This window comes from Anomalospiza imberbis, chromosome 8 (assembly GCF_031753505.1).
Source record: "Anomalospiza imberbis isolate Cuckoo-Finch-1a 21T00152 chromosome 8, ASM3175350v1, whole genome shotgun sequence".
In the NCBI taxonomy this organism is placed as follows: Eukaryota; Metazoa; Chordata; class Aves; order Passeriformes; family Viduidae; genus Anomalospiza; species Anomalospiza imberbis.
The window spans coordinates 1,343,019-1,355,570 of NC_089688.1; the positions used below are offsets into that span (position 1 = coordinate 1,343,019).

The 12,552-nt window shown below is 40.1% G+C and overlaps 1 protein-coding gene and 1 long non-coding RNA gene across 4 annotated transcripts in view; one reads left to right on the forward strand and one right to left on the reverse strand.

Moving 5' to 3' along the window:
- MYPN (myopalladin) overlaps window positions 1-5,268 on the forward strand; it is a 52,393-nt gene extending 47,125 nt beyond the window's left edge. For all 3 annotated transcript variants that reach the window (XM_068196848.1, XM_068196849.1, XM_068196850.1), the window contains 3 exons: window positions 410-575; window positions 2,803-2,936; window positions 4,994-5,268. In XM_068196848.1, coding sequence (XP_068052949.1) covers window positions 410-575; window positions 2,803-2,936; window positions 4,994-5,163 — 470 coding nt within the window. In that variant the 3' untranslated portion in view covers window positions 5,164-5,268. The remainder of the gene's footprint in view (window positions 1-409; window positions 576-2,802; window positions 2,937-4,993) is intronic.
- On the reverse strand, window positions 4,540-5,041 carry LOC137477707 (uncharacterized). Its single transcript, XR_011001150.1, has 2 exons — window positions 4,908-5,041; window positions 4,540-4,803 (listed from the first exon to the last, which is right to left on the reverse strand). It is a non-coding gene; the product is annotated as an uncharacterized lncRNA (long non-coding RNA).
- Window positions 5,269-12,552: the final 7,284 nt, after the last annotated feature.

A 12,552-nucleotide genomic window follows, 5' to 3' on the forward strand; every position in this document is an offset into this window, starting at 1 on the left:
ATATGTTGAGGTATCCCAGATTTCAGCCCAGATTTTATTGGTTTAAAAATGGTTTTAAATATAAAAATTAAATCTGAATACTGCTCTTTAATAAAGCCCTAAAGTATGTGAGACATTGAAATTAATAGATCTGGCATTAATTGTCTGCAATGGTAGTATGTTTAGACCCATTAGACGTGCATATATTCTTTTATGAACTTCAGTTCTGCCTATTATTTACTTTATGTTCCCTTACAGAGGCTATGTCGTGGCATTTCACTTCCCTTCCAACATCCCACTAAAAATTCACAACCTATTTTGGTATCACAAGAATAATTTTTATCGTGTTCTCCCACGATAAAGAGAAACAAAGAATATCCAAAGAGAAACAAAGAATAAAATATCTGCTGTTGAATAATTCTTTTTCCAGCAAAGGAAGTCAAAAGAGCCCCCATGTTTCTGGAGAAGCTTCAGAACTGTGGTGTTCCAGAAGGCTACCCTGTCAGATTGGAGTGCAGAGTTGTGGGAATGCCACCTCCCGTATTTTACTGGAAGAAGGACAATGAGACCATCCCATCAAACAGAGAGAGGATGAGGTACTGCACCATAACAGCCATGCCTGAAGTCTCCTGTGGCTGGACTGACTGCTTCCATGAAAACCTCTGTGATCAGCACAGATGGTGGTGCTTCGTAACAACTTCTTTCACCCACAGAAAGCTGTAGGGATCTTGCTTCCCTGTGGGGTGCACAGTGGCAGTTTCCTTGGCTCAGAACAAAGGCACGATGCACCCCTGCCCCAGAGAGTGGGGACAGAGTCTGTGGGCCACAGGCCTGACAGAGTGCATGGATCTCCTTGTCAAACATACCCTGATGTGGCATTTTAGTGCCTTCCAGCACCTTATTCTCTCTAAGCTGTTTTTTCCCAGTTTAGTTCCAACTAGGTATGAATTCAAACTCAGAACAGTTTCAGTGCCCCAGAGCATGGGATAATAGAGAATTTATCATGTCAGATAGAGAAACTTAACAAAGTTGGTCACAAACAAAGGTAAAGATTTTGATCCATGCTTACAAAATACAACAAAGTTTAGGTTCAGCTCTTGCAGTAATGCATCACTATCTTTTAATTTTTGCAAAAGAAAAGCTGATGAAATGATGTGCCTGGCTGTAATTAATGATAAATGACATGCTTTCTTTTTTTTTAAGATTTCTACTTCAGCATAGATCTGATTTTTTAGTATTTTATTTCACTTGGTTTCAAGTAACAACTTGATGCAGTCACTGGATCTTTGAGATGAGCTTCAAGAAGTACCACCCTTCACACACACACACACACCTGCAGGCTATCAGTACAGAAAGCTGGCTCTGCAGCAGCACCTGTTAGGGATGGACACCAAGCACAAGGGAAAGCATTCTCAGAAAACTCTTTTAGTGGTCACCCTGTCCCCACCCAGAGACTGCTGCCCCTCTCCAAAAACCCCACCTAACCCTGACCTTCTACAGCCTATAGTCTATATGGTTTGGACCCAGTCCTGTTTAATATCTCTGTAGATAATCTGGAGGAGGGAACTGAGTCTGCCATTAGCCATTACTCCATAAGTCATGGAGTACACCATATAGATGTTCCCATTTCATATGGATTGTGTACGTATACACATTGTAGTTACTGGAAAATTAACAACTCTCCTAAAATGCCACATTTCCAATTGTTTCACAAAAGGTTAGAAAACAAATGTTTGCTTCAGCTCAGCAGAGGAATGGAAACCTCGCACACCCCACAGTGCCAGGAGCAAGCATAAGGGTTGTGACAGCTCTGCTATCTCAGCCAGCTGAGACCAGAAACCCCAAGGCTTCCAGTGGCTCTGCACAGACCCACGGGCAGCATCGTCCCTGCTTGCCCCGATCTTGCCTCACTGCTGCCTTCCTGCCTGAAGCCAAGAGAGGTTTTTGTACCACAACAAGGACACACCAGCTCCTACACTACTGCACCCCCAGCATAAGGCAAGCCATGTAATGCAGGGAACAAAGGGTGAAATGCTCCCTTTCTTTAGAGCACAAAATGTCCTCTTGTCCTGTAAGACCATGGTTTCATTCCAGTTCATATGGAAACAAAATCTCAAATTTCAGAACATCCTGGAACTTCAAGTGTTCTGAAGTGCTCATCTCACACCTCTTCCTTTATAATGAGAGAAACACTTGGGTTGATAAAAAGAGGAGTCTCAGTTCTGTTCTATCTTGCTGAAAAGTTTTTCCCGGAAATTGCAGCCAAAAGGTCTTAGATCACTGGAGAGCAAAGGAAGTGGAGGGAACAACGAAGCAGGTTTCTTTCAGAGTGTTGGCTAAACAAATCTTTCTGATTTTCCCACTTGGTCATTTTCTCATGGAAAAGGGTGCCCCAAGAAAGTTTCTGACTGGCTCTGGTTGCTGTTGTAAAAATATCACAACTTTGTACAAGTGCTCTTGGTATTTTATGTTCTTGTTCCAGCTTCTGAACTGAGAAAAATACAGTATGATTGTGCAGCAGCTTTGCTGCACAGGTTTAGCTCATTAGAATTCAATAAATAATGCTAATATTAACAAATACAGAGTAACAACTCAGCTCCCACAGTCACACCATGGCTGTGCACAACTGAGAGGAGCCAGAACAGATCTGAGATTTCCTGATCATTGTTTGAGGCCGTACTGAAAGCAAATCTATTGACTATAGACTGCTACCTCTTTGTGAGTAAAGACAACACATCTGTTTCCTATTTAATATACATATTTTAAAATCTGAAAGCTGATGTGCTCTTGAGAAATACTAATTCCCAAACACTTGTTTTCCAGCATGCATCAAGATACAACAGGATATGTCTGCCTCCTGATCCAGCCTGCCAAGAAAGCAGATGCTGGCTGGTACACCTTGTCTGCAAAGAACGAAGCAGGCATTGTCTCCTGTACTGCTCGACTTGACATATATGGTAGGTATTGCCTGGGAAAGAAAACAGGGCCCCACTGGTTCTTAGCCTGGGTTTGACATGGGTTAGAGATCAGTGTCACAGCACGGCCACAGCTTCCTAAGGCCCCAGAAGAGATAAAATGATACAGCTAAATGGCCAAACCAGCCCTGCTGCACTGGCAGGAGGGAGAGTAGGGACAAAACGCCAGAGTTTTGCGCAATATTCCCTACTCCCATTTTCCACCTCCCAGAATCCCTAGACACACAAGCATATATTTTCAAGTTGAACCTTAACTCTACTGCCCCTAACAAGCGTGTGCTACAGCCCTGACCTGACAGAGCAGTGAATTGCACACAAGTGGACCCCTTCTTCCACAGAGCATGGGGGTGCAAACCAAGCCTAACTGATGGGGGCTACTTTACATGCAATACATTTGTCTGGGACTCAGAAGGCCCCAGCCCACCTCAAGAACTACAGCACATCATTTAACTGTTATCTCTGCAAGGTGGAATAGAAAAAGCAGATCCCTTAAGCAGCATATGAAAACAGAAAGCATGTTCCACAAACTGTATTATATGTATATATTCCACAAACTGGTTGGATTAGAACCAGACCCTTAAAAGAAAAAAAAACAAAGAGCCCTTGTTTCCAAACTCATATTTCCATTTTGGTTTTTAAACCCAGCCTAATTATCAGAAGTCACCAGTGCATCTCTGTCAGCCTCCTGCCACCTTGTGGTGATATGGGCAAGAGTAATGGAAGGCTCAAGAGAGGGCTAGGGGGAGGCTGATTTAAGAAAGGTGAAACAAAATTTTAAAATTCCTTAGGTACCTAAATGTTGAAAGACATAAATTTTCAAATGAAGGATTCAAGCACAAACAGGAAAAAAACAGAAATCAAGAAATGTTTCCCAATTCCAACCACATTTTCTAAGATATGCAACTCACACCCCAAAGTGAGTGACAGAAGTAATTTTTCTTTATGCTATTTTAAATGGGTGGAGTCGAGAGATTGAAGGTGTGGTCTGATATTTGCAATTCTGCAGGCAAAGAAAAATAATAATGAGTAAATAATGATTTAAAGTAGAAACAAATTGGGCACTGCAAGAAAAAAGGAAGGTCTTTTTTAAATATTTCCAGATAGGGTCAAAATTCAGCATGGAGAGACATTTCCTATCAATGTTTAACATGTAGATTGTCGTCTCCCACACTAAGTTCCCTCAGAGCATTGGAGCCTGAGCTTGACTTCCATTTTCATACCCTTTCATTTTAACTGCTGACAGATATGTCTCTCTAATTTGGGTGCAGAGCCATATGGACAAACACTGGCAAAGATAATATAATTTTCCCTTGTCTGAAGTGTCTTAGGGATAACAACTACTAGATATTATGCAATACAATATTTTTACAACATTTTAGCAGTATTTTTTCTTATGGCAACATGTAGAACGGCACTTTTAAATTACTGAATATGTGTCTTTGGATTACATTCCTTTCAGTATTTAAAAAAACATCTAGAAAACACGTTAGTAACTTTAACTACTATGGCAATAAAGATTGCAATCACTTCTTTGAAGAAAAGCCATCCAGAGGCTGAAACAGTACAAAATCAGAGCCCTGGCCACTTTGTTCATCTCTGTTCATGCTATGAATGTTTTTAGTTTTGATTGCAAGAGCTTTGGAGAAGGCTCCAAAGATTCAATCATTAAATTTCGGACTTTGTGAAATCCATGCAAACATTGCCATTGAATTGAACAGGGATGAAATCTTACCTGTAGACTTCAAGAGCATTGCTGAAGATACAAACATTGCCAATGACAATATTTGAAAGAACAGACCCTAAGCCAGGAAGACCAATGCTGGCCTCTCTTCAAGGATGTTGGAAGCAACTTTCCGGGTGTGTGGATTGATTTCCACTGTTTGTTTGTGACCACTGGTCACAAGACGAATGCTTGGCCAATGCTGGCCTCTCTTCAAGGATGTTGGAAGCAACTTTCCGGGTGTGTGGATTGATTTCCACTGTTTGTTTGTGACCCAAACGAGAGGTTTACAGAGCCCATTGTGTTTCTGTTGCTGCAGCTCAGTGGCACCGTCAAATCCCACAAGCACTGAAGCTCCGGCCCGGGGGCAGCCGCTACACGAACCTCAGCAGCCAAGGACTCGATATCTTCTCTGCCTTTCCAGCTCCTGAGAGCCCTGTGCTGTTTTCATCCCCAACCCAAAAGCTGGTGGAGAGTGAAGAACTCTGAAAAACAAACACTTGTTCCAGTTGCACCTGCGGAGATACTTAGAACTGTGAAAAACTAAATAATAAAAACAAAAGAGGTACAACTCACAAGGCTCGAGGTTTACAAGCAGCTTGTTTGTAATTAAGTGTTCTGCTGCTGCAAATGCTGCAAGTAATATATCGTACAAGACTTTTGCATATGATTTTAATGCAGGATAATTGTGGTATGGAGTGTTGTGCAATAAATTCAGTACTGTGTAGTTTGCTAAGAATTACATAGTAAACATAGTTTTCAGCACCTAAAAGCCAATACCACTTTTACTTCTTGAATTAGAGCTACTGCACTGTAGCTGCCATGGTAAGGATTGATGATGATTAGCTGGAATACTGCCAGTGAAAATGCTGACATTACAGTAACACCAATCCTGAATGAGGGTAAACAACAAGACTTTGAATGTAATTTTAAAAAAACATGCCAAATAATCAAAAAGCACAAGTTAAATCGAAAAGATGCAACTCATTTTTATATATGATTATTATGCCAGCCTATTCTAGAAGTTTTGAACTCCAGACTAGGTAAATATAGCATTTCATGTAGGTACAGCTGTATGCCCTAAATATTTATATCTGTGTGTGTGTGTACTCTATGAACTGTGTATTCTTGGTGTAAGGGTTCATAAAATAAGGTACAGGGCATGTGCATAAGGTGCATAGGAAATGGAAATTCCTCTTGTCTGAAGCATGTTCTCTTGAGCCCATAACTGAAACTATTTACCAATGTGCTTCATACTTTTTCTTTCCCATGTTAGTGATCCTCTGACTTTAACATGGATGATACCAAACTTGTCACTTCATGGCTTTTAAATATCAGTCTCATTTTCCTAATTTTCAATGTGCATCTACCATCTAGCTCATTTTATAGCTAAATGGAAAGGAATATTTTCGCCATCATTTAGGAAACGATCACAAGTGTGGTGGCTAATAGGAAGACAGAAAATTCTGTTAATATACAAAAGTTAAGAAGTTAAGCAACAGTTATATGCAAAAAGCTAAAAACCCCCAACAGTAGTAATAAATAAGGCAAATTAATGAAAGCTCAACGGAAAGCATTAAGTGACAACACTTAATGATTGACTTAAATATATTTGGCATCTATGCAATTATATTAATACCCCCAGCTGTTAGAATCTGTGAATGGTTAATATGTTTTCCTGCATCTTTAAATTACTGCTAACCCTCTCTCTCAACATTGGTTTCAAGCACTCCTTACTTACTGCTTTCAACATGGCTGCAGAATGCAACAAAGTCATGATCAAAGTCACAGAGATGGAAAAAAAAAATTTTAACAGATACTTCCATTTTAGACTGTGTTTGGGGATCCTTCATATTTCAAATTTTAACTTTAAAAAACTCCACATGCAAAGAAAACAATGAAGAGTTATGTTAAGAGCAAAAGAATATTGGATTTAGCCAGAGACTGAGAAAGATAATGTCTTTCACTGAGCTTCCCACAAATAGAGCTTCTGTTGTTCCTAACTGTTGATTCCCTCAGGATTTAGAGGAAGTGAATTTCTTGTCTTGTTTTATTTCCCACCTGAGTGAACACCACAAAACAAAACCATCATTATAACTCTCATACTTTTGTTAGGAATCTCAGGCAATTCAACCCAGACTGGACAGACCAGAAAGCTGAAACACTCTTATCCTAAGAGTTAAAACAAGGTACAGGTGTTTCCAAGGGAAAGCAGATGTTGTCCACATTGTACCTCTTCCCTGGCAAACAAAATAAAACTCATGGCTATTGAAAGTGATGCATTGAGTTACGTAATTTCAGTAATGAGATGCAGAACTTAAGACATAATGTGGGTCTGATCTTCTAGGATAGAGAATTTACTGCTCCTAGTACCTTCACTTGGTTTTTAGGATGACTTAGGGATTCCGAAATTACACCCAAAATTTCAAGTTTCCCATATTAGTTACTCTTGGAAAAGTAATCCAAGAATCAAACTCGCATCTACAGCCCTGGTCTTCCCATCATTTCACAAAGAGAGCAGGTTTTGAACTCAAGTATTCCAGGTTGTATACTGGCCATCAGACTTTATCCCTAAGCACAAGCTTAGTCAAGAGATTGCCTGCTTGGAAGTCCCCCATGGCCCCTTTTCCTGGCTGGGAGTGAGGGGTTGGACAAGATGACCCCTGAGCTTTTTTCAGACCTAAAACACTCTTTGCTTCCTAAATTATTTTATTTTCCACTGCCTGTTCAGATATCCTACCTGGATTAAGTTACCTGTCAGCTGAGTAGAAACTAAGAATGCAAGCAAGCACAAACTTTTCCTTTTTCCTGGCAAGTACCTGGTTACCAGTGCTGGAATCACACTGACCAGTATTACTGACAGCAGCAGTGGTTTTCACATTTTACAGCATCAGACATCACACCCAAAAACTCAATGCAAATTAAAAGACAAAGTGCACAGTGCAAACATGCAAACCATCTCTCTTCACCTTTTCTCTGCAATACCAGAGGAGTGTCCCCAAACTCACATCATTATAACCTGAGCTGACATGCTGACTACTATGTGGTGCAATGTTTCTTAAAATGTCCATTCAGGTTTTTGGAAGTGGGAGGACAAGAAGCTGAAAGACTTTTCCCAAAGATCTTTGTAAGAAGGATTAATCCTTAGTCATTCAAGAAGGGGCCCCAGAAATCTCAGTGAGAGTCAGGCTACAGAAGGTAGATCACCAAAAATGTGTTAGCTGAACTGTAATAGTCTCTCTGAACAGCATTTCCTAGCAAAAAGATCAAAACTCTTCACATTTCCCTACAAAATGCAGATGTCAGCAATTTCAATGCCTTTCAGTAGCTCAGATAAAAACAAACTCACACTCTGATCCCAAATGGCCTGTAGTTGTTACATTTTGTTCCTTAACTGCTGGAGGACATCTCTCCTCTGCGTGTGCTGAGCCCATGCAGTGAGCCTGTAAAGGCAGCCTGTGGGAATGGATGCCAATGCTGTTTAACAGGTGCTATTGATGTGCTCATCACAAGGAAGAACTTGCAAGAAATCGACACCAAAATCACGTTTGTGTTGTTAAGTGGTGGAAAAGACAAGGGAAAAAAGCCTGAAGGGAAGGAGAGCAGGACAGTCCTGTGTTGCCACACCATGTCAGGATGTGCTAGAGCCACTCTGCTCCCTCCTGAACAACCTGGCTGCTCATTGCTGCTCCTCACTGAATAACCAGTTCCACTTCACACTAAACACAGCTCTTCAGTCTCTTCTTCAGGGCAGGCTACTGCAGCAACAAAACTTCATGTTAGACCTTCCACTGAAGTCACTGTTAGTTATTAACTTCCAAACTCCATGAAACCACCACTATGTGGAGCACAATTCTGTATGATACAGAAACACCCCTGCTTGTAACCTCTCAAGTGTCCACTGATTCACAATCTTGTAGGTTTATTTAGTTTCCCATTTCTTCCTAGTCCTGCTTTTGTATACAACCAGTCAGAGGCAGGGTATATTGCACACTAGAGCAGAAATGACATCTTTTGTGTTGCAATTCTCTATTTCAATAAGTATTCCTTCTGCTTTAAACTTTTGGTCCAGATTGATGCAAACCCAGCCTACAGCAGCATTACATATGGGGCTGCATTGATATCACTGGACCTCCTGCCTTAAAAGCACTGGATTGAGTTCCTTGCTTTCACACGGAAGGTGGAGCAACCCCTCTGAATGCCTGACATCTGCTAACATGAGGAGATGAGAGCCCACACTGCAAAAAGGAAAACCCAAGTCTGCAGTTTTCATCTCAATATGTAAACAACTGCCAGTGCCAATTGTTTACAGCAATTGTAGGCACTTCAACCAATAAATCTGGAATACAGATTCATTTAAGAACTGTGTTCTCAATGCTACCAGGTTTAAAAGCACTCGTTTCTGAAAACATCTTTACAAAACCTAATGAAATATTTATATTGTTGGTACTGGAGAAATGATTCACTGAAAATTGCCTTATTATTTCCAATACAAAAATGTTCACTTTGAGCCTTAACATTCTAGTTAATATTTCTTCTCGATTAAAGTTGATATTTTAATTTTTTTTTTTCAAAGTCATTCTCACTGGGAAGAAAAATGCTCACATCAGTTTTATAGTATATTTTAACTGCGCATGAAAGGAAAAAAAAAACACCTGCCTGTTCAGTAATGTATTTCTCTTCATCTCACCTGAACTTAAATAAATGCTTCAGAGTTGCATACAAGACTGTGTCCTTCACATGTTCAAATAATTGTGAAAATGTCAACAATGCCAGAAGTTTTCTCAGAACTTTGCTGTGACAGCTGATTAAAGAAATCAGACTACATTATTTAGAAGAAAATAATAAATATTGTCAAGTTATATACTAGCAATTCTTCTAGCAGGTAGCTGTGAAATAAAGTTGTTGCTTTTTTAAACAATTCTTGGTATCAGTTCCCATCACTTTTAAACTATACTCCTACCTACAGTCTGCCATAGCTGAACTCCTTTGTGTCTCAAAAATTCATTCAGAGTCTGCCTGTCCGCGGGTCACCTGGCCCCCTCTGCCCTGGAATCGCTGTTTGCTCCAGAGCAGCACTGCTGCAGCTCTCGGCGCACTCAGGCACAGGGTTCTGGCACAGAGCACTGATCTTTGCAACCCCTGGCTGTGCAGCCAGCCCTTGAGCAGGAAAAATCTGAATGAGGGCAACTCAAACACACAAACCACACTGAAGTTCCCTCTGCCCTATGCACGCCTTCAACATGAATAATGAGCATCTTTTTTGTATAAGGGCCCATTAGTACATTTTGGAATGGGTTTTAAGTAAGCTGCAGAAGCAAACCAAACACTTGAAGGAAGCTGGATCTCATAGCTCAGGTACAGAAGAGAACAGGACGAAAAAAAGGATGAGTCCTGCCACTTTTGCACTCCCATGTAACCATGTTTCTCCATTCCCACCTGATTTCCATGTACTTCTGTGCCTGCCAGGTCAAAGGAGATGTTCTTAAAACCATTTCAGCTCAGCTACAGCTCCGTGAGCTGAAGTGGTTCCTTCACGTCTCATCATTTCCTCTGAGCAGCAAAAGTTGCTTCTATTAATGCCTTTATACATCAAAACCACTATAAGGAACCATTTATTGCTTAATCCAAAGAAATCTTGGGCCATATGTGTGTGAATTTAAGTGGAGTTCTCCATTTACGCCAGTGGGAATTCTGTTCAGAAACTGACCATCCTTTGTGATCACACAGTCTGTTAGCGACAGGAAACACAGTTTTGTACAGAAATGGAAAAACATTGAAGGCAATCTGAGATGTTAGAAAAAATATTACTATGCACCCCAGGCTGCAGGAAGCCAGTCAAAAATGAACTTCTTATTCCTTGGAGTTACATATGCAGACACTTCAAGCAAATTTTGTAAGGTATCTTTTGCATGCTAATTTCTGTGCAAATGAAAACTGAACCACAAATTAGCAGACAATATGAAAATGTACTCTTTAGTAGAAGAGACATTTAAATATTATACATGGGGTTGGTTAGGGGTTTTGAAGCAAGGTTTGCTTGACATGTAATTAAAGTTTAAAATATAGAGAATGTTTAAGAAGTAGCATGAGTACCAGGTGAAATCAATGTTTTTTTAAGATATCTGTGTAGAGGAAACTCTGGACTGTTTCTCCATGAATAAACATGTCTTCATCCTCAGTGCACTTGGTTTTTTCCCCTGGATATTTTGTAGAAATAGAAGAGCTAAACATACTTAGAAATAGCAGCTCTTCTGTGTATTATTTTAAAAATCTGATTAAATTTCACTCCTTAACTACAAAGAACCGTATCCATATTGCTTAGCTCAAATAGATGGAATCCCAAGAGTAAGGCTACCTGTGTTAAGGCAAAAGCTTCCTCTGGCAAATCAATTCCTTTGGCCTGGAAATAGTACTTTTTAAAATTTGTTCCTAGTGAATCCCATCACAGGAGGGACTTCCACAAAGATTTTACACGGCAAGTTTTACTCAACAATACAGAAGGAGTGAGTTAAATATTGAAATACCTAATGATACTCATGCTTCCCCGCAGGAGGAAGCTGCACTGCCATTGACTTTACAAAGGTACAGCTGAGGTCAGGGACATTTTGACTTTGAAGAATGGGTACTGTAGCACCATTTCAGAATTCCAGTCAAGAACTGAGACTTGCCTGTGTGTACGTATAGTACCAGATGGGCTGTGCACTAAACACCTCATCAGTGGTGAGATGGAATACAAAAGCCTTAAAATTTGGGATGAATGGAAGTTGAAAGACATGCTGATGATGAGGAGAAAGCACTGAGTTTTTATTACTAACATAATTTTCGGGAATGTGCTACCCTAATTCTGCTTTCAGCCACTGCAAAGTCACTGCAGTTAAAAATGCTACTCTAGTTCCAAGCTCAAAAATAACTCTGGGCATGTCAAAACAGGGTGATATGATTAGAAGAATCATAAAAGCACAGTACCTGTAGCTTCAAATAGAAAACCTTGCAGAAAGTCCTTTCAGAGAAATAGAGGTTAATTTCCCACAAATAGTTCATAGAATGTCACACTGAGTTTCAATAGTGAAACACATATCTGTAGAGTATGCAAGACATATTTAATGAAGCAAGCATTTGTCATCCCCACAGCTCCCACAATAACGTGGTTCTACAAGTACAGTGATAACTGGAGAGATGGACCAGATGTAGTACTGATACTACAAACAAAAGTATTTCAGGTTTGCACTGCACTGTTCAGTGGGACAAAGATTTATGGGCAGACAAAACTCAGCCTCTAAGAACACACCAAGCTCTGAGCATCTAAGCTTTGGCTTATTTGGAGGCCTAAGAGAAGCCATAATTATATAAGGGGAGGGGGCATGAAATGCCCACACCAACGAAGTCCAGTACAGAAGGTGGCTCAGAGCCATTACCTGGCCAGCATCAAAAAGTCAGTGGGGAACAAATATCTGGGAGCAATAATCAAACCCAAGTCAAACTGTCACTCTTATATTTCACAAATATCACTGAAGTATTTGTAAAGGAAAGCTATTAAAAGAAATCAATCATTTACTGAAGAGTTGTTTTGTTTGAGAAGTCCCAACCAGCCTGGATATTATCTGCTTTTCAAAGTGCACTCAGAATTTTTAATGATCAAACTTTCCCATCACCTCAACTCACTCCCCAAAAGGCTTTGACAGATAATCAATAGACAGACAGCTGTCTGTGCACTACACAGAATTTACTCTGCTCCCTTCACTACTACAGTAAACTGAAAATCCCAACTTCAGCACTGCACCCTCCCAAGAAACAAAACCAGTACAGCATTTGATAAAATCACAATTTTCCCAGCAGCAATATTACTAATTATAAATAAAGGTATCTATAAACATT